Raw genomic sequence first — 21,682 nt, 5'->3', positions numbered from 1 at the left:
GGAGAACCTGCAAACTCCACACACAATCGAACCTGGGACCTTCTTCATTGGATTTTTGTTTTAATTTTATTTTGAGAATTGGTAATTAACTATTTTTTTGCATTCCTGTCCTGAACTGTCTCCTCGCTCGGAGCAGGAAGTGGTGTTCACACAACTGCATCTCCAGGCCAGCTGCATCCAAGGTCTGCTTCAAGCGTACAAATGCCTATATACTATGTTCATACTATTTGTTTTACCAGGAAGACAACAGAATGGTCACAGAAACCAATGAAGGGATGGGGCAGAGGATTCTTCTCTCATCAGCAGCACGTTTGGTAAGAAGTGTCCCGTACACACACAAAATAACTCACACACAACCCCTTGTTTCGGAAAAATGTCAACTTTATTAGAAGTTTTGCTTTGACACATCATCAATTATTAAAGCGATCGTTTGTGAGATTGCAAAGTGACGGGAGGGTGAGTGTCATTTCAAAGTAAGCAGTTCCTCCGCAGAGAGCCACTCCTAGTTTGCAAAATGAGGAGAGCGAGAACAAACTTTCAAAAGTAAACGATCACGCCCCCTCTGTCTCCTGATTGGACCTCACAGGAAAAGCTCGTCTCATTGGTCAGAACCCGGGGATAAAGATTAGTTGCAGAAATCAGCAAAAGGAAGGACTTCAGAAAAAATAATCTAGAGGTACATTAAGCAACTGTTTATGGGGAAAAAAGGTTGATATTAGTGCATGTTTGACCTTTCAGTGACCCCGCGGTTGTATGGGTGGTGATAGAGCCTCTACTTTCCATCCTGGCGGCCTCTAGGGGGCTCCAGGACCAATTTCATGTCAGGTTTTTTAGGGTTCCTTGTAAGTTTTCACTGCTGATAGATCTGTGTCCATGGGTACATTATACATCCCATCTTGAAAACCTACCAGAAACCCTAAAAAAAAAAACTGAAAGAAAATTGCGTCCTAGAAGCCAGCGGGATGGAAAGCAAAGGTGCCACGTTACCCACACAGCCACACATATGCAGCAATATCAACTTTTTTTTACAGAAAAAGTTACATACTGCACCTTTAACCTGTAAACTGTCATCGTTGTTTTAGGGTTATTTTCTCCTTTTATGTATTTTCAAATTGCAAAGCGCGTTTGGCAGGAGAGCTCACAGCCGGTATGCCAGTGTGATGCCTCATTTGATTAGTTTCTAAAAGATATGTGTAGGGTCCAGGGCTGGGTACCGTTAAACCATACCAGTACGGTATCGAAAATGAAGGTTTAGGTACTTACCGGTATGGAAAAAATAAAAGTATCGAAAGCAGGTACCGAAAATAAATCTAAAATCTTTATATTCAAGTTTTTATGCTGTTGGTTGTATAAATTTAAAAGAAAAAAAAAAGTGAAAGACAAGTAAAAAAAATAAATAAAAAAAAATGCAAATTGTGGGAAAAATTGGGTTAAATTTGGGAAAAATTTGGGGAATCAAAAATGATCAAAAAGGGAAATAACGTGGGGAAAAAATGGAAGAAAAGAAATTGGGGGTAAATTAGAAAAAAAATGGGGAAATATTTGAAGAAAAATTTAGGGGGGGACATTTTTCTTTTAAATTGATTAAAAATGGAGGGGAAAAATAAGAAACGTGGAAAGTTTTTTTTTCCGCCTGTTGTTAAAGGAAGTTTCATCTCAAACAACTAATAGGAATGTAAAAGAAATTAAATGGAAGGAAAAGAATAAATTAACATTGTTCATCTGTTTTATGGTTCTATATGAAAAATAGTTAAGTATCGGTACCGAAAAAAGTATCGTTCAGGTATCGGTACCGAAAACTAAGTATCGTTAAAGTACCGGTATCGAAAAAAATGTAACGGCACCCAGCCCTATGAATGAGTTACCAAGACTTTTTCAGAGGAGATTTTGGATTTCTTGTTTAGTTTTAAAATAAGCTGTTTTTTAGTGGATAATTTTGTAAAAATTAAATTTTCCCCTCATTTTTTGACATTCAAAACTCAATAAATGGGGCTTAAGGGATTAAATAATAAAAAATCCCTCTGAAAAAATCTTCCAAATATTGTTCAGTCCAAGGCTGGAAAATGTGAAGTCTTTAGGTCCGACTGACGTGGACATAGTGTCGCCACAATGACAGAAAAATGTGTTTGGAGAAAAAGGCCCTTGAAATTGCGTTCTCCCATATAAGTCTATGGGGGAACATTGAATCAGCGCAATATTTAAACATGTTATTGTGAAGATTAGATATATTTTCTGTTTCCGGGTGAAAGCTTATATGTTCAGAGACCAATTTGGCCCAAAACCTGAAAACTGAAAAAAAAATGAGTTTTGCCTGTAGTGTCTCCCCTTAACAGTTTAATTTTACTTACATTAACATCAAGTCTGGGTCCAGGCAGAAGAGTCATGGCCCTATACCAGTCATACGTCAAGTCCGAAGTCAGCAGTCAGGTAAGGTCCGAAATAAGAAGGCGGCCCTCGGCACCTTCATCTCAACTGTCCCCAACACAGTCGTTGTAGAAGATCTGGAAGTTCTTGTCCACTTCCAGGCGGCTCTTCAGGAACTTCTCCAGGTTCTTGAGGGGCATCTCCACCATATGATTGTTGACCCGGTCGTTCAGGCCGTACGCACCAAACACAGGGAACTTGTAACGCTCAAAGAAGGGGGCATTCTGGTCAAAGTCGGGGCAGCAGTAAGCCGACCACACGTATTCAGGCACGGCGACGCGCTCCTGGTTGTTGCGGCGGATGGTGTGTCCCGACGTGGTGACCCCGGACACCACGTAGGCCGTCCCACGACAGAAGTTGTTGAGGCGTTTGCGCAGCAGGTCCAGGTGCCGGCTCCAGGGGCCCGTGTTGAACTCGCGGATGTGTGGAACCACGTTGGTCAGAGTGTAGGTGGACACTTTGTCCGGGGGGTCGGCCTGGTGCTCGTCGGGGTTGAGCTGAGCGCGCTCATACTGAACCACGTCACTGTAGTCGTCCAGCACGGCCTGCGTTTCCTCGAAGTTCATGTGCATGCTACTGGACTGAGGGAACGGCTCCATGTTGCTGCTGCTCTTCTCGGAAGCCAACTGAAACAAAAAAGCAACCTCATTTTAAAACGTTTTTGTGTCACAGTGTTCAGTGTGCACATTTTCTCCAGTTTGGCTTTACCCCAATCCAAAAGCTTCTGGAAAAAAGGTGTGAAAATAGCAACAAAACTGAGATGAAAACAATGATGAAAATGTCACAAAAATGTCACAAGAAATTGACAAAAATGTGACGAAAGAATGACAAAAATGTGACAAAAAAATGACAAAAAATGACAAAAATGTGATAAAAATGTGACAAGAAAATTACAAAAAAATTGACGAAAAAATGACAATAAAAAGACAAAAATGTGACAAAAATGTGACCAAAAAATGACAAAAATGTGACAAAAAAATGACCAAAAAATGACAAAAATGTGATAAAAATGAGACTAGAAAATTGCAAAAAATTGCTGAAAAAATGACCAAAAAAAAGACAAAAATGTGACAAAAAAATGACAAAAAATGACAAAAATGTGATAAAAATGTGACAAAAATGTGACCAAAAAATGACAAAAATATGACAAAAAAATGACTAAAAAAGACAAAAATGTGATAAAAATGAGACTAGAAAATTGCAAAAAATTGCTGAAAAAATGACCCAAAAAAAGACAAAAATGTGACAAAAATGTGACAAAAAAAAGACAAAAAATGACAAAAATGTGATAAAAATGTGACAAGAAATTACAAAAAATTGACGAAAAAATGACAATAAAAAGACAAAAATGTGACTAAAATGTGACCAAAAAATGACAAAAAATTGATAAAAATGTGACTAGAAAATTGCAAAAAAATGACAAAAATGTGACAAAAAAATGACAAAAATGTGACAAAAAAATGACAAAAATGTGACAAAAAAATGACAAAAAATGACAAAAATGTGATAAAAATGTGACAAGAAAATTGCAAAAAATTGATCAAATAATGACAAAAAATGTCAAAAATGTGACAAAAATGTGACCAAAAAAAATGACAAAAAATGACAAAAATGTGATAAAAATGTGATAAAAAATTGACAAAAAATTGACCAAAAATGGACCCAAACATTGACAAAAAAGTTACAAAAATGAGTTGAACACCCAACAAAAAAATGATGGAAAAAAAAATCTGATAACGTGAGGAAAAAGATCTCTAGGTTCAGGCGGGAGTTAAGAGGTTAAAGGTGCGTTATGTAACATTTTATGCAGTTATTTGTGTTGACCTTTTTGTGACCGAAAGGCTGCATGGTTAGCACGGCCCATTTACTTCCGATCACGGTGGCCTCCATGACACGCCAATTGTTTTCTTTGTTTTCTGGAGAGCGGTCAGCAGTGGTCAGCAGTGAAAAAACCTACCAGAAACTTGAACTATTGATCCTGGAGTGTCATAGAGTCCACTGTGATGGAAAATAAAGACACTTTGCTAACCACTCATACAGCCAGTCGCTGAGTCACAAAAAGGTCAAAAACGCAGGAAGTTAGTTTGTTTCTTCCCACATAAAAAGTTCCATAATGCAGCTTTAATGGTGAGGACCTTTTGAAATTCCATTGCACCCTCAGTCAATTTGTTCTGGAGCCAAAGCAATAATCCACTTCAAATCCAAAAGCAACATTTCCTTTAGCGTTTAGCATTTAGCCACTGAACAGGCTGAACTGTTGACTTTAGGCGCCCTAGTGACTGTGCAGATAGAAGCTATTTAAAGGTGCATTATGCAACTTTTTATGTGGGGAAAAAAAAGTTGATATTAGTGTGTATTTGACCTGTCAGTGACCTGCCGGCTGTATGGTAAACATAGCACCTTTCTATCCCAGTGGCCTCGAGGGGGCTCTAGGACCAGGTTTATTCCAGTTTTTTTTAAGGTTTTAGATGGATCTCTTTTACATATAGCTCCATCTAGAAAATCTACCAGAAACCCTAAAACAATAAACAGAAACGTCATGTTCACGCCCCCTATATTGTTCTACTCCTAACCAAATACCTAACCCTAACCTTAAAGGAGCTGTACCTGACTGTACAAAGAAACAGGGTCACTCAAATTTCAAATTGCAATTTTCTGTTTTCCAAACTCAAACTTCTCAACTTTCCTAATGCATTTACATAATCAAAATTCGTCACAGGGACTGAGTTTAAACCAGGTTTCACAACTTTCAGGAGGAAAACTGTCACTTCACTGTAAATAATGCCTACTAGACTGACTGTTTATGACTGTTTAAAAGGCTTTAAAACCAGTGTTTTTTGGATGAATGTTTGCTTTTACCATATACTAAAGGACAAAACACATTTTATTCCAATAACAGACAATTAAAAAATCAAGGATAGCTCCTTTAATCCCTCATTTAATCAAGCCAACTGAAAAAGCTGCATTTGGAGTGTCATCCAATGAGAAGTTGCGGGGGCGTGGTTTGTGGTTTTACTTTGTTGGAAGTCAAAATGAGGCGTCTTAGAGGTCACCGGGATGGAAAGCAAAGGCACCACATTAACCACCCATACAGCCGCCCGTGAGTAGGGGTAACGTATTAGCAAGGAGTTACTCAAATATATTACTCTTTCAGTAACAAAATACGGTAATATTATAGCTATTACAATTGAATTAACACAAAATAGGCGCTGTTAACTTTTGTATTCCACAAAAAAAGAGCCATAGTGCACCTTTGAATTAGGCGGCATAGCCTATATGCCAGGGGTAGGCAACGTCAGGCCCGAGGGCCAAATCCGGCCCTTCAGCACAGAACCTCTGGCCCTCAAGATGATTTTGAGAAACATTATCACACAAATCAGAGAGTACTTTGAACATTATTAGAGTTAAATGGGAGAAAAAAAAGGTAGAAATACTGTCAATAAACCAAGTAGGTCATATATTGTACAACACTGGCATTTGAAAGAAATGCACTGGAAAAAGAAATATCGTTTTAAGGAAGAAATGACATAAATCTACTTGAATTAAGAGATTAAATCTAAGGTTTCAGTAGACTTGGTCTGGTCTTAGACGAGATAAAACCTCTTAGTAGTTATTCTCTTATTTTGTGTCATTTCACATGAAAATCAATTATTTGTCTGATTTCAGGTGGGTTTTATTCATGTTCCGTTGGCGCTATAGCATTTGGATCTTGGATTAGTTCAAACCGACTCATATTCAACATAGAAGAACTTTTATTCAAGCATTTTTAAGTCATCTCATTCAAGATGGTCATTTTCCAGTGTTGTGCTTCGGCCCTCGGTCTATTTACAATAAAGAAAATCGGCCCTCCACCAAGAAAACTTGCCTACCCCTGCTCTATGCTCTGTGTGGAAAAAACACTAGACCTTCTTGCTTGCTCCGATAACGTAGCCTAATTCACTGTGAAGAGGATTTTTTTGTATTATTATTATTGTTGTTTTGCTTCTCTTTCGATATAGCAAAACTTTATAACTCACCTGGGGCTCAAACATCCACGGGAAGTCGACCTTCTTCTCTCCGTCAGACTTCTTGAACACGTAGGCGGAATAGACCGGGATCCTCCGCCGCGGGTCGTACAGCGTCACGTAGCGGGGCTTGTCCTCGTACCTCTGGCAGATCTTCTTGTAGGAGCCGCCGAAGTACCCCCGCGGCGGAGTGCCCTTGTACAGGGAGTCCTTGCAGCGCTCGGCCTGGTTGAAGTCGGACACCACGCCAGCCTGAGCGCAGCACCAGGGGAGCGCCCACAGGAGCCAGACAGCCAACCGGGACGCCATCTTCACAGCCTCTCACCGCGCAGCCACCCAGCTCTGCCACCCAGCTCTGCCACCCAGCTCTGCCACCCAGCTCCTTATCTCGTCTCTACAGGCAAAACTGCGCTCTGTGTTTTTACATAGAGTTTATTCAAAGCAGGTTATCAGCGAGCACTAAAGAGTGGCACGGAGCTGGCTTTTCATCGTTTATTTGTTTCAAAACGCAATAGTTTGAAGCACTGGTTCCCAAAGAAGGGCCGGGCATAGCAAAGGGGCCCCTAAAGTTTGAAATGAACTTCCGGCCCTGTGGTTTGGCATTGGAATATGTCAGTGTCTTCAGCTTAAAGTCATTATATTCAGGTACAGATAGATACAAAGTGTTTAGTCTGAAATTCAAACGCTAATCAAATATGGTGGTTCCTTGCCCTAAAATGGTAAAAAACGAAGCTACCATATTTAGGTGATTGCCCTTTAAGGGGTAAAAGAAATACAAAGGTTTACATATAACATATATAAGAAGTACTTTCAGGTCTCAGCTGGTATTCAGGAGGTGTTGTGTTTTGTGATACTGATGTTTGAATGATCACACCTGTCATAGGCAAGAAGTTTTGTCATGTGATTGTGCTTCACGTGCAGTGGGCGGGGTCACGTAAAGCAACAGTTTTTAGGTTGCTTGCCTAAAAACTTTACAAAAAAATAACCTTTGGCAACATATAACATAGTCCTCAGGTTTATTGGTTCTTTTGTCAAGTAAGTATGAATAATAGGCGCAACGGGCATGTCCGAATATGGACAAAACAAATTAACTTCAGGTTTAAGTGAACAGGGCATATGATCAAATGTGGTCCTGCCTTTTTTATGCTGTAATTTCACTTGTTTCACTACGTCCTCCAAAACCAACACATATATCATCACTTAGCACAATTATTCAGCAATAAAATGTGTGAGTTTCATCAACTTATCATGGTTAGTTTTCAAGTTAAGTAAAGAAATGTACCATGGATTTAGCCAGACTTGGGTCTTTTTCAGACTTCAGAGAAAACAGGAAGTTGAGAACGCGACCGGTCTCTGCTGATTGGTCAAATGCCACAGTAGTGAGATCTGTGATGTAGAGTGATCTCTTCTGATTGGCTGAGTGCGGACTACATGCTTCTTTACCTTATACTGATGTGCAGCAGGGAGGCCATATGTAAAGTGTGTAGAAATGACCAAAAACAGTCACTTGCCCTATAATGGGTTAGAACGTAATTGTCTGAAACCCTCTTTGCGTATGGTGGTAGTGCTGCACTAAAACGGTTTAAGCATGAGATTGTTCAACTTTTTGATTGTAAATGTACTGTCAATATCATCCCAGTCTTGAATAGAATAACAGCAGACAGTTCTGTTTTATACACTACCAATATACTACTACTACCATTCAAATGTTTGGGATCACCTGGACAATTTTATAATTTACAAGAAATCTCGTATGGAATGGGCTTAAAGGGGGGGTATTATGCAAAATCGACTTTTACAAGCTTCACATCGTGTTATTATGTCATTCCCTCATTAAAAACATGCCTGAAGTGTTGCCTTGGCACATTCACGTATTTCTGAGTAATCTGTAAAAACTCTGATGGCGGCCATTTTAGGGATAGGTTTGCCTGAGTCCTCCTAGGAACGCCCCCACCTCCTGGAGACGCCTCCGAGCTTTCGTCACCAGCCGAGTAACCAACCACTGCTCCTCAGCAGAACCCCCTCCCCACTGATGCCACAGACAGCGTGTGGAGGGGGCGTGTCTAAAGGCTCAGAGGTTCTTAAAGAGACAGAGGCCTATTTCAAGACATTCACTACAGCCATTTTGAGAAAGACATTTTATACAAGGCAGTTATTCTAATTTACTGCATTTACAGACCAACAGAAGGTTTCGTCATCACTGTAGTGTGATATAGACTGGTGCTATGTGATTGTAAAAAGCAGAATACCCCCTCTTTAATTCCTTTCAGGAAAAAAAGTTCCCTTTGTCCGGCCATTTTGAGCTCCATGCTTTGGGCACAAGATCCTGACTACAACCTGTACCTGGTTTAGTACCACCTCATTAAATATTTGACCTTTAGCCCTTTACCAAACTGGGTGTAATCAGTAAGGTCACATGCCACATTCCCGATCTTTAATTCACATAAATCTATTTTCTGGACCTATACAAGTCATCTTCGTAAGATAAGATAAGATAAGATAAGATAAGATAAGATAAGATAAGACAGATTGTGTTCGACTTCCATTTTATTTCTTAAAACATACAGAACATGGCCCACACACACACACACATACGATATCCACACGCTAACAATGTGTCCTCATGGCCAGACATGGGTGTTGTTCATTTCAGTTTTGGGGAGGTGCCATGTGATCAGACTGTGAACGGGACCAGGGGGTTCTACCGACGTTCTCACACCCGGGACACGGTTCTGGAGAAGTCGGACTGCAGGTGGCGCTGTCAGATGGAGCCGAAACAGACCCTGTGCTGTTGTGTGTCAAAGCCAGAGGTTAAATTAGCACAGTGCTAGCCCCGCCTTCCAATTAAAGTGATAGTTTGTAAGTAATAATAATAGTAATAATAATAATAATGCATAAGTCTTTTATAGCGCTTTTCGGGGGACACAAAGACGCTTTACAAATGGGACGAACAAACAAACAAACATGGCAGAGCTATTGTAGGTTGTAGGTGAGCTGAAACAAGTGGGTTTTGAGCAGTTTTTTGTAGGTGGCCAGTGAGTCTGAGTTTCTGATGTGGATGGGGAGTGAGTTCCAGAGGGTGGGGGCGGCGATGGCGAAGCCTCGGTCCCCCAAGGTTCGGTGCTTTGATTTGGTGATGGGTTTGAGGAGGTTTAAGTCGGCAGAGCGGAGGCGACGGGATGGGCGGTGGCGTTGTAGGAGGTCTGTGAGGTATGGGGGGGCCAGGCTGTTGAGGGCTTTGTAGGTGATGAGCAGAACTTTGTAGTGGATGCGCTGTTGTACGGGGAGCCAGTGAAGCTGTTGGAGGACGGGGGTGATGTGGTCTCTGGAGCGGGTGTGGGTGAGGAGGCGGGCGGCAGAGTTTTGAACATATTGCAGTTTTTGTAAATCAGAGGAGGGGAGGCTATTGCAGTAGTCGATCGAGTCTGGATGTGATCAATGCATGGATGAGAGTTTCAGCAGCAGGTGTGGAGAGGGTGGGGCAGAGGCGAGCAATGTTACGGAGGTGGAAAAAGGCAGCTTTGGTGATTTGACGGATGTGGGGCTTGAATGTGAGTGTGATATGAAATAATAATCTATTTTCTAAAGGCCCTCCCTTTGCAGATGTCAGCAACGAATCAGAACCCTGGTGCCGTCACTTTGATCAATGAGACGAGCGTTTCTGTGAACTGGCCTGTCAGGTCCAATCAGAAGAGAGGAGGAGGAGCTTGGTTGTTTACTTTTCAAAGTTTGTAGTTATGTTTGTTGTCGATACTGATGCTTATATGTAATTTTTTTGTCAATACCGATACTGGTCATTTCATTTGCATGAAAGCATTTCAATCAATATACATTTCTATACATACATACAATGTCAATGTGAAATTAAATACATAAACACAGTTTAAAATGGCAAACAGAACCTAAACTAGAATGATCTGGACGGCTCAGTTCAATGTTCTGCTGCTGTGGGGCATTTTGGGGCAGAATAAGGGAGTAAATTGTCCTTTTGTGTTTAGAATAGCTGCTTTGCCTCCTTTTTACATATGCAAATGAGTATAGATTATTTTTCCTGGTATCAATTTTAAAAGCAGCCGCTTGGTATCGATATATATGGTATCGATCTGCCCATCCCAAATTCCAAATTTCACTCTCACTCGCTCCTCACTTTGCAATCTTACAGACTATCACTTTAACTCAAGTGAACAATCAGGATGTTCACTTACGACCTACAACTTTCAGGGTTTGATTCAGATAGTGCAGCTTTAAAGAGACTAGATGCAAGTTGGTCATTTTATACTCACTACTGCCACCTCAGGTCATACGCGTAACTGCAGGTTCTATATTGAGCTCGTGCATGACAGCAGTTCGTACCCGAAGTACCTGAACACCTTTTTGACTGACAGGGCAGGATTTTCGAGGCAGTTGTGGTAAACAGGTCTGACCTCATTCTACACATTAGCACATGGCTGGAACTTGTAGGGGGAGGAAAATACTTAGTTTTAACATTTTTAAACTCCGTATAGTCCCTTCAAGAGAGACACACCCAACCTCCTAGCTGTCACCTGTCTGGGCGCAGTCACCCTCAAAGATCTGAATGTTCTGTTTCTCCAACATGGTGCTCTCCAGAACCTCTTGGAGCGCCTGAACGGACACCTCCACCACCTCGTTGTCCTCCTCCGCATTGTGGGCGTAGTGAGCGAACGCCGGGAACTTGTAGCGCACGTCGACGGGTGCCCCGCGGTCGAAGCGAGGGCAGCAGTACGCGGACCACAGGAGGGCGGGCACGGCCACACCCTTCGTGCCCTCGCCGCGCATCTCCCTTCCAGAGCCGCCAACCCCGGTCACCACGAAGGCCGGCCCCCTGCAGTAGTTGTTGAGGCGCGTGCGGATGACCTGCTCCTGCGTGGTCCACACCGGGTCCACGAAGGCGGGCACCAGTGGCACGGTGTTGGTCAGGGTGTAGGTGGACGCCTTGTCGTCCGGGTGGTCCTGGTGCACATCGGGGTTCAGCGTGGCGCGCTCATACAAGGCTGCGTTGGTATAGTCGGAGAGGTCAGCCTGCTCCTGCCGTGTTCCCTGGACCTCATCGAACACCGGCTGCATTTCACGAGTGGCACCGGGTCTGGACAGCTACAGGACATCCACCATTAGAGTATTGTCAAAGAAGGAAGATATACAGTAGCTCACACCATGGTGTCAAAAGGGAGGCTTTTGTAGGCCACAAACGGGTGCACATGAGCGGTGACCCTTGAACAGCTATTATATAAATGTTCCTTCTTTCGCTCTCTCTGCCGTCTTGCAGGTTCTGTTATTGACAAGTAAATTGCCTGAACAGCCATGGGAAGACTGTCCCACAGCAGGATAGCAGCCTTTGACAGTCTTGTTGGGAGAATTCTGGCCGGTTCATAATCATTATCACCGGCAGTACCTACCACCAGCACTCTAACGGAGCTTGATTTTTACATTACTGCTGAAGAACCTCTCACGGGACAAAGCTCTGAAATCCAGCGGGTCTTCTTCAGATTTCCACCTTTCCATGTTCGTAAGATTCCGTCTTGCGCATATTTTGACCAGATCCAGGTTCATCCCCATACAAATAAATGGGAAGCCCGGTGTCCATATTGACACGTTGGGAGGTAGACCTGGGCTATGGTTTGTTTCATGGCATTTGTATAATTTCTGTGTTTTCCTTATGCTTAGTGTCTTTTATGATGAAGTTAAGTGGCCAATGGATGTGCATCAGACCCCACAAAAAGCAGAAACTTAACTGAATTTTATTTTATTTTATTTATTATTTAGCTTATCGGACACTTTAATACGCTAATTTAACGAGCACATTTTCTCCAGTTTGGCTTGACCCAGATCCAAAAGCTTCTGGAAAAAAGGTGTGAAAATAGTGACAAAACTGAGATGAAAACAATTATGAAAATGTGACAAAAAAAAAGTGAGAAAAGCTTGACAAAAAAGTGCCGAAAAATGTATGAAAAAGTGACAAAAATGTCACAAAAATGACAAAAAAAATGACAAAAAGTGACAAAAAAAGGACAAAAAAGTGACAAAATTTTTTTACAAAAATGTGACAAAAATTTGATACAAATTTGACCAAAAAAATGACAAAAATGAGATGAAAAAATGACGAAAAAATGTGACAAAAAATGACCAAAAAAATGAGTTACAAAAATGAGGAAAAATTATGGATGACGTGAGGAAAAAGATCCTCTCGGTTCAGGCGGGAGTTAAGAGGTTAATGATTTCTCACTAAGCATTAACCTAAATGTGGTTGATGGTTTGACAACAGCAGAAAACATCTGTGTTGTTCATAATTTGCGATGTTTGGTGGCTAATGCTATAGGGAAAATACATTGAGCGGGCTAACGAACTCCACTTGCTAACTGTCCACACGCATTAGGACTGATCGCCGCTTCTCCTTGTTATTCCTCTGCTCCGAGTTCAGATACAAGATGACGACAGCAATGGCGGCCCCCAGTGAAGGAGTGCAGCTAATGATGAAACAAACCACAGCACCAGTCAAGTAAACGTCATGTAGCATGTTTTGAATTGTATCTGGTGTGGAGAAACATTCATATGACGTTTGCATCATATTAGCTAACTGTTGTAGCATTAGCCGTTTTGTTTACACACAAGTTTATTGAGCTGGAGGTCGTAAGTGGGAAAAACACCAGTTGCCTGTTGTCTGGATGGAACTCACCATTAGTTAAAAGTTCCACCAAGTTTCCACCAAAAACGTGGTTTGCCCATCGTGTCCAAAAGTTTCCCCAGTGTCCATATTTACTACTTACTAAATGTATAAATAATAACAATAAAATATGTGAATATGGCAAATATGGGTTATTTCATTTATCTCTTTTTAAAGAGATAAATGAAGGTTTTAAAGAGAGTTTAGAGAGAACTTGGATTAAAAGTGTGTTTGTCCGTATACCTGTGGTTCATACATCCAGGGCACGTCAGCGCACACCTCCCCGGCAGAGCGTTTGTAGGTGTAGGCTGAGTAGACGGGGGTGCGCTTGCTGGTCTGGTACAGCGTCACAAAGCGGGCTCTCCTGTTGTAGTATTGACAGATGTAGAGCGTGGATTGGTGTTCAAGTCCCTTTGGCGGCGCTTCCAGGTAAAAGAACTCCCCACACTCGCGCGGCAGCTCTCTGCTCACCTTACCCCAGACCATGCACATGTTTGTGAGCAGGATGAAGGTGACCCGAGACCAGTGCGACACAGAGGCTGTCATGGCTGGAGCGTTAGTGAGCTGCGTGGTGATGCAGGCTCCTGTTATCGAGTTCGGTGGTATGCAAAACGGTATTAGCTTTGGAGGCTCCGTCACCCACGCACGGACACTTCTGCACCAACTGGAAATGGTGCAGAAGTGGAAGAAGTATCATCAATCAAACCAAACTGCTTTGCCTATAACGAGAAATACCAGTCTGGGCTGGGAGGTCTTTCACAATCTAGTATACCAACATTATATTTCCTGCAATATCAGATGACACAACGTTCATCACAAGAAAATGAAATACCACAACAAAAGGCATACAGGCTGTATTTCTTATAAAGCTTCAATTGAAAAGGATTAGGTACATTGGAACTTAAAATCGAATGAAGAAAACACCAGGATTATCTTAATTTAATTCAATTGAAAACTACTCTACAGTCAGGGTTGCCGACTATCTCCTGCTATTTTATCCCTCATTGGAAGCCACTTGCATAATACAAAACTATAGAAAAGAAAGAAACCAATAAGCTTGCTTTCTTTTTGGTTAAAGTTGATATGTGTATAGCAGTCCAAGCTTTAAAACTTGAAAGTTACAGGCACATTCATAAATTCATAAATATGTTTTTCATCAAACATGAGAGGTGTTGTGTGTGTGTGTTTCAATTTGATACATTCCAGTTATAGAGACTGTGTTGGAAAGTAGAGATGCCATGCTTATCACCCGTACATGTAAAAAGTTGCATAATAATAATGCAACTTGTTCCCCCATTAAATTAGCATAGTGCGTATTTGACCTTTCAGTGACCCAACGGCTGTATGGTATGGCACCTTTACTTTTCATCCCGGGGTGCTTTAGGACCAATTGTTTTTTGGGTTTACTACATTTTATTTAGAAAACCAACCAGAAACCCTAAAAAAAAAAGTGTCCTGGGGCATCCTAGAGGCCACCGGGATGTAGGCGCCAAGTAGTAACCAGGTAACGAGCTGCTGAGTCACTGAAATACGCACACATAAACATGAAAGATAGTTTTATTGTCAATTCATAATCGGAATCCTCTCGAACACTCAATATTGAAAGAAAATCTTATTACATGTGTACACATCATACAGGGGGGAGAGTTGATAGGACCTGGTCTGTCTGAATGCAGTCCCCTCATTGAAAGCAGTACACTGAAGAGACTATCAATTTACTCAACCATCAGTCAATCATTTCATTATTTAATCATTTACAAGAACCACAATACTGATACCTTTGTTGGTCAGACCATCTACATCAGGGGTAGGCACGTTTTCTTGGTGGAGGGCCGATTTTCTTCATTGTAAATAGACCGAGGGCCGAAGCTGCTGATTATTAGCCCAAAGTAAAGCACAACACTGGAAAATGACCATCTTAAATGAGATAAATGACTTAAAATTGCTTGAATAAAAGTTCTTCTATGTTGAATTTGAGTCAGTTTGAACTAAGCCAAGATCCAAATGCTATAGCGCCAATGGAACAAGAATAAAACCCACTTGAAATCAGACCAATAATTGATTTTCATGTGAAATGACACAAAGTAAGAATAGTAAGAATAACTACTAATAGAGGTTTTATCTCGTCTAAGACCAGACCAAATCTACTGAAACCTTGGATTTAATCTCTTATTTCAAGTAGATTTATGTCATTTCTTCCTTAAAACGATAATTCTTTTTCCAGTGCATTTCTTTCAAATGCCAGTGTTGTACATGTTATATGACCTACTTGGTGTATTGACAGTATTTCTACCTTTTTTTTCTCCCATTTAACTCTAATAATGTTCAAAGTACTCTCTGATTTGTGTGATAATGTTTCTCAAAATCATCTTGAGGGCCAGAGGTTCTGTGCTGGAGGGCCGGATTTGGCCCTCGGGCCTGACGTTGCCTACCCCTGATCTACATAATGACCTTATAGACGCACCCCAGGCTCTTTTTCTAACCTTTGCCATTCCTCAAGACATATTAATGGATATTTTTCTATAAATTGTGTTCAATCATGCAGTTCTTGTAAAAAATCACCACCTCTTTGTCTGTATTGGACTTTAGAAAAGCCTCCAGAGCCTTCACAGTCACTTCCACCACTCCTTGCTGATCCCGTCCGTTTGGAGCATATCCGCCATACGAAGGGAACATGAACCTGACCTCGTACGGCGAGTTCTGGTCAAAACGGGGGCAGCAGTAGGCCAGCCAGATGTACTTAGGGATTCCCATTCGATCTCGGTTGCCTCTCCTGAGCCTTTCACCTGAGATGACCACGCCCGTCACGAGGAAAGCTTTCCCCAGGCAAAAGTTGTTGAGTCGCCGGCGGACGGCGTCCAGATATGGACTCCAGGAAGTGTCCAGGAGGTCCGCGATGAGTGGGACCGCGTTGGTCAAAGTGTAGGTGGAGGATTTCTGTTGCGGGTCGGCCTGGTGCACGTCCGGAGCCAGGGGGCAGCGGTTGTACTCGATGGCGTCGGTGTAGTCGTCCAGCACGGCCTGGCTGTCCTCGATGAACGGAGGAGTATGTTCAGACAGAGGCAGGGCGCACATGTCTCCACTCTCGCCAGCTTCGACCAGCTATGAGAGAATACAGGGTATCACAGCAACACCAATTAGCCTGAAGTATGCAAAGGACATCCTTCTAAATTTTACATTCAAATAAACAACGATGAGAAACGAAACCTCACCCTGGAAACTGCTGGAACTCAATGGCACAGCTCTACTTCCAGTAACTCACAGGAAATTGTCCCCGTAATCATCTCTCTACATCAGTGGCCCCAGGATTAAGGTGGGTAAGGTTTAATGGGACGATACGGACAGGCAACACCCTCCGAGATTGTGTTGGAAATATTCAAACTCCACTTTTTGTATTCTGACTTCTGCTAACATGCTCCTGTTAGATGCATTTTAGCTTATCTGCTTCTGTTGGCTCTTGGTTTTGGAATTGCGTTCACCAGTTGCTCGATCAGTGGATTTTTCCTGAAAGTGAATCGCGATTTTCTTCAAGTGGATCAAATGGGGACAGGATCTTCCTTTTTCCTTACTCTATAAAGTTAGTTTGGCATTTGTTCAGTTCACAGGTGTGAACTCTTGATGGACCACCCCCGGTGCCACCAAACTCAGAAGGACTGAGGCCTCATATTGACAGAGGGTAAGCAAGCTCAGTTCCATTTGGCAGCACGTTGGTGCAGCGGGGTCCTGTGTTCGAATCCACCTGGACGGGACCTTTCTGTGTGGAGTTTGCATGTTCTCCCCGTGTCTGCATAGGATTCCTTCGGATACTCTGGTTTCTCCTACCACAAAAAACATGTACACTTGCGAATGAGTATGTCTGAGTGTGTGTATGGTGCGTCGGGTGGAAAGTTATATTTTTTATACCTGACCGTAAACATTTTTACGATCTCTATACTTATATTTGCTAAAAAAAATCTATTTCTTTTACATTTGTATCATTTATTTCCATTAATGCTGTCCCTGGACCAACAACAGCATCAAAATTTGGTCTCTAAAGATATAATTTTTAAGGTAACTGCTTTCGAAACTTTTTCTTTGATAAGATACTGGTATCATTTAACAGTACCCAGCCCTAATCCCAGGTACCAGCCAATTCAGAAGGGCTCGGGTAGTATAACCTATTGAGCCCTGGTTCCAGTCTCACATATAAGTGCCACCAATGGGCCACCCCAGTAAAATCAATGTGCACACGCCCCTGGCCTGTAACCCTCCTTCTGCCCTCTCCCATATCCCTGCGCTTGGCCGGTCAGTCTGACCTGGGGCTCGTACATCCAGGGCGCGTCCGCTCTCCTCTTCCCGTCTGACTTCTGAAAGATGTAAGCGGAGTAGAGAGGCAGGCGGCGCCCGGTGTCGTACAGCGTGGCGTAGTACACATGGCCCCTGTACCTCTGACAGATAGAGCTCAGTGTCGCCCCCTCGAGGCCCGCCGGAGGACACTGCATGTAGAAGAAGCGACGGCAGTCCTGGAAGTCCTTGGACACGGTGCAGAGAACGGCGTGGCAGAAGAAGAAGAAGCACGTCACGATGGACAAACAAAGAGTGAGGCGCTCCATAGTGCAGTACCATGGACAGGTAGACTGTAGTGTAGGTGTCAGGGCGGCGATAAACCCCTTATCACCGTGGAAACGTATGCAAATGACTGACCAGTGACTGTAGTGTTTGAAGGGGCCCTTACTCTCGAGCAATACCTGTCTCCTTTTCAAGAACACTGGCCCTCCACCTGCTGATGTCACGAGGTGCTGCTCCTCAGTGCTTTTAAACTCAGACTGGATGTATCTCCTCCAGGTCAGAAAACTGCAGAGGCCTGCTTACAAATAGGCTCTTCTCAAACGAGCCTCCCACTGGCAATCTCAATGTGCATGTTTGTTTGTAAAAGGCTCAAGTTTCACTCTTTTCACCTGCAGTGTTTGGCCTTAAACCCGCCTTGGTCCAGCAAAGGATGAGTCCCTGCATTATGTGCTCAAATATAGAGTGGATTCACTTGGACCTGTTTGTCATTGTAGCTTTATTCATGTTTAAATGCACGGTAATTAAAAGAACGGAGTGTGTGAACTTTGTGCTACTGTTTTGCTACTGCTACGTGTTGTAGCCAATATTTAATACTTGGGTTGACTCTTATTGCATATATATAGTGTATATGGCCTGGCAATAATATATGTTTGATACCGGGAGTTTAACGACACTTGGTTTTTGATACAAAAACATAACATCAAAATGAAATGTCAAAGCTAAAGTTTTGTCACTTACATTTGAAAAAGACTCGAAACAGAAGCTGCCTATGAGCAAAATATGAAACATACGTCAAGGTCTGGTCATGAGTATGAAGAAGACTCTGAGTATGAAGAAGACTCTGGTTATGAAGAAGACTCTGGGTATGAAGAAGACTCTGGGTATGAAGAAGACTCTGAGTATGAAGAAGACTCTGAGTATGAAGAAGACTCTGAGTATGAAGAAGACTCTGAGTATGAAGAAGACTCTGGATGTGAAGAAGACTCTGGTTATGGGTATGAAGAAGACTCTGGTTATTGGTATGAAGAAGACTCTGAGTATGAAGAAGACTCTGGATGTGAAGAAGACTGGTTATGGGTATGAAGAAGACTCTGGTTATGGGTATGAGGAAGACTGGGTATGAGGAAGACTCTGGTTATGGGTATGAGGAAGACTCTGGTTATGGGTATGAGGAAGACTGGGTATGAGGAAGACTCTGGTTATGGGTATGAGGAAGACTGGGTATGAGGAAGACTCTGGTTATGGGTATGAGGAAGACTCTGGTTATGGGTATGAAGAAGACTGGGTATGAGGAAGACTCTGGTTATAGGTATGAAGAAGACGCTGGTTATTGGTATGAAGAAGACTCTTTGTATGAAGAAGATCCTGGGTATGAAGAAGACTGGTTATTGGTATGAAGAAGACGCTGGTTATTGGTATGAAGAAGACGCTGGTTATGGGTATGAATAAGACTCTTTGTATGAAGAAGATCCTGGGTATGAAGAAGACTCTGGTTATGAAGAAGACTCTGGTTATGAAGAAGACTCTGGTTATGAAGGAGACTCTGGTTATGAAGGAGACTCTGGTTATGAAGAAGACTTTGGTTATGAAGGAGACTCTGGTTATGAAGAAGACTCTGGGTATGAAGAAGACTCTGGTTATGGGTATGAAGAAGACTCTGGTTATGAAGAAGACTCTGGTTATGAAGAAGACTCTGGTTATGAAGAAGACTCTGGTTATGAAGGAGACTCTGGTTATGAAGAAAACTCTGGTTATGAAGAAGACTCTGGGTATGAAGAAGACTCTGGTTATGAAGCAGACTCTGGGTATGAAGAAGACTCTGGTTATGAAGAAGACTCTGGTTATGAAGAAGACTCTGGTTATGAAGGAGACTCTGGTTATGAAGAAGACTCTGGTTATGAAGAAGACTCTGGTTATGAAGAAGACTCTGGGTATGAAGAAGACTCTGGTTATGAAGAAGACTCTGGGTATGAAGAAGACTCTGGTTATGAAGCAGACTCTGGGTATGAAGAAGACTCTGGGTATGAAGAAGACTCTGGGTATGAAGAAGACTCTGGTTATGAAGAAGACTCTGGGTATGAAGAAGACTCTGGGTATGAAGAAGACTCTGGGTATGAAGAAGACTCTGGGTATGAAGAAGACTCTGGATGTGAAGAAGACTCTGGGTATGAAGAAGACTCTGGTTATGAAGAAGACTCTGGTTATGAAGAAGACTCTGGATGTGACGAAGACTCTGGATGTGAAGAAGACTCTGAGTATGAAGAAGACTCTGGATGTGAAGAAGACTCTGAGTATGAAGAAGACTCTGGTTATGGGTATGAAGAAGACTCTGGTTATTGGTATGAAGAAGACTGGTTATGGGTATGAGGAAGACTCTGGTTATGGGTATGAGGAAGACTCTGGTTATGGGTATGAATAAGACCCTGGTTATTGGTATGAAGAAGACGCTGGTTATGGGTATATAGAAGACTCTGGTTATGGGTATGAATAAGACTCTTTGTATGAAGAAGATCCTGGTTATGAAGCAGACTCTGGTTATGAAGAAGACTCTGGTTATGGGTATGAAGAAGACTCTGGTTATGAAGAAGACTCTGGTTATGAAGAAGACTCTGGTTACGAAGAAGACTCTGGTTATGGGTATGAAGAAGACTCTGGTTATGAAGAAGACTCTGGTTATGAAGAAGACTCTGGTTATGAAGAAGAATCTGGTTATGAAGAAGACTCTGGGTATGAAGGGGACTCCGGTTATTAAGGAGAGTCTGGTTATGAAGAAGACTCTGGGTATGAAGAAGACTCTGGGTATGAAGAAGACTCTGGGTATGAAGAAGACTCTGGATGTGAAGAAGACTCTGGGTATGAAGAAGACTCTGGATGTGAAGAAGACTCTGAGTATGAAGAAGACTCTGGATGTGAAGAAGACTCTGAGTATGAAGAAGACTCTGGATGTGAAGAAGACTCTGAGTATGAAGAAGACTCTGGATGTAAAGAAGACTCTGAGTATGAAGAAGACTCTGGTCATGGGTATGAAGAAGACTGGGTATGAAGAAGACTCTGGTTATGAAGAAGACTCTGGATGTGAAGAAGACTCTGAGTATGAAGAAGACTCTGGTTATGGGTATGAAGAAGACTCTGGTTATTGGTATGAAGAAGACTGGTTATGGGTATGAGGAAGACTCTGGTTATGGGTATGAAGGAGACTCTGGTTATGGGTATGAAGAAGACTCTGGTTATTGGTATGAAGAAGAACCTGGTTATGGGTATATAGAAGACTCTGGTTATGGGTATGAATAAGACTCTTTGTATGAAGAAGATCCTGGTTATGAAGGAGACTCTGGTTATGGGTATGAAGAAGACTCTGGTTATGAAGAAGACTCTGGTTACGAAGAAGACTCTGGTTATGGGTATGAAGAAGACTCTGGTTATGAAGAAGACTCTATGAAGAAGACTCTGGTTATGAAGAAAACTCTGGGTATGAAGAAGACTCTGGTTATGAAGAAGACTCTGGGTATGAAGAAGACTCTGGTTATGAAGGAGACTCTGGTTATGAAGGAGACTCTGGTTATGAAGAAGACTCTGGGTATGAAGAAGACTCTGGTTATGAAGGAGACTCTGGTTATGAAGGAGACTCTGGTTATGAAGAAGACTCTGGTTATGAAGGAGACTCTGGTTATGAAGGAGACTCTGGTTATGAAGGAGACTCTGGTTATGAAGAAGACTCTGGTTATGAAGGAGACTCTGGTTATGAAGAAGACTCTGGTTATGAAGAAGACTCTGGGTATGAAGCAGACTCTGGTTATGGGTATGAAGCGTTTAATATAATAGATCCATGGTATGAAGAAGACTCTGGTTATGAAGAAGACTCTGGTTATGAAGAAGACTCTGGTTATGAAGAAGACTCTGGGTATGAAGCAGACTCTGGTTATGGGTATGAAGCGTTTAATATAATAGATCCATGGTATGAAGAAGACTCTGGTTATGAAGAAGACTCTGGTTATGAAGAAGACGCTGGTTATGAAGGAGACTCTGG

The 21,682-nt window shown here is 42.2% G+C and overlaps 2 protein-coding genes across 2 annotated transcripts; both read right to left on the bottom strand.

Moving 5' to 3' along the window:
* Nucleotides 1-2,466: 2,466 nt before the first annotated feature.
* LOC306980786 (endonuclease domain-containing 1 protein-like) lies at nucleotides 2,467-6,778 on the bottom strand. Its single transcript, XM_079580212.1, has 2 exons — nucleotides 6,441-6,778; nucleotides 2,467-3,050 (listed from the first exon to the last, which is right to left on the bottom strand). Exons 1-2 carry the CDS (start codon nucleotides 6,735-6,737, stop codon nucleotides 2,469-2,471), a joined length of 879 nt encoding a protein of 292 aa, XP_079436338.1. The 5' UTR covers nucleotides 6,738-6,778; the 3' UTR covers nucleotides 2,467-2,468.
* Nucleotides 6,779-15,627: 8,849 nt separating this feature from the next.
* On the bottom strand, nucleotides 15,628-17,903 carry LOC306980707 (endonuclease domain-containing 1 protein-like; the record flags this gene model as incomplete). The annotated part of the gene is made up of 2 exons (XM_079580135.1): nucleotides 17,403-17,903; nucleotides 15,628-16,209 (listed from the first exon to the last, which is right to left on the bottom strand). The coding sequence occupies exons 1-2, from the start codon at nucleotides 17,697-17,699 to the stop codon at nucleotides 15,628-15,630; spliced, it is 879 nt and encodes a 292-aa protein (XP_079436261.1). The 5' UTR covers nucleotides 17,700-17,903.
* Between the last annotated feature and the right edge of the window lie 3,779 nt (nucleotides 17,904-21,682).

Source organism: Gobius niger, assembly GCF_951799975.1.
Source record: "Gobius niger genome assembly, chromosome: 21".
In the NCBI taxonomy this organism is placed as follows: Eukaryota; Metazoa; Chordata; class Actinopteri; order Gobiiformes; family Gobiidae; genus Gobius; species Gobius niger.
This window is presented reverse-complemented; position numbering and strand designations above follow the sequence as displayed.

Coding starts and splice junctions, on each gene's coding strand:
- LOC306980786 (XM_079580212.1), bottom strand. CDS start 6,737: ATGGCGTCCCGGTTGGCTGTCTGGCTCCTGTGGGCGCTCCCCTGGTGC. Junction 3,051..6,440: donor CGTGGATGTTTGAGCCCCAG/GTGAGTTATAAA, acceptor TTTTTGTTTCAG/TTGGCTTCCGAGAAGAGCAG.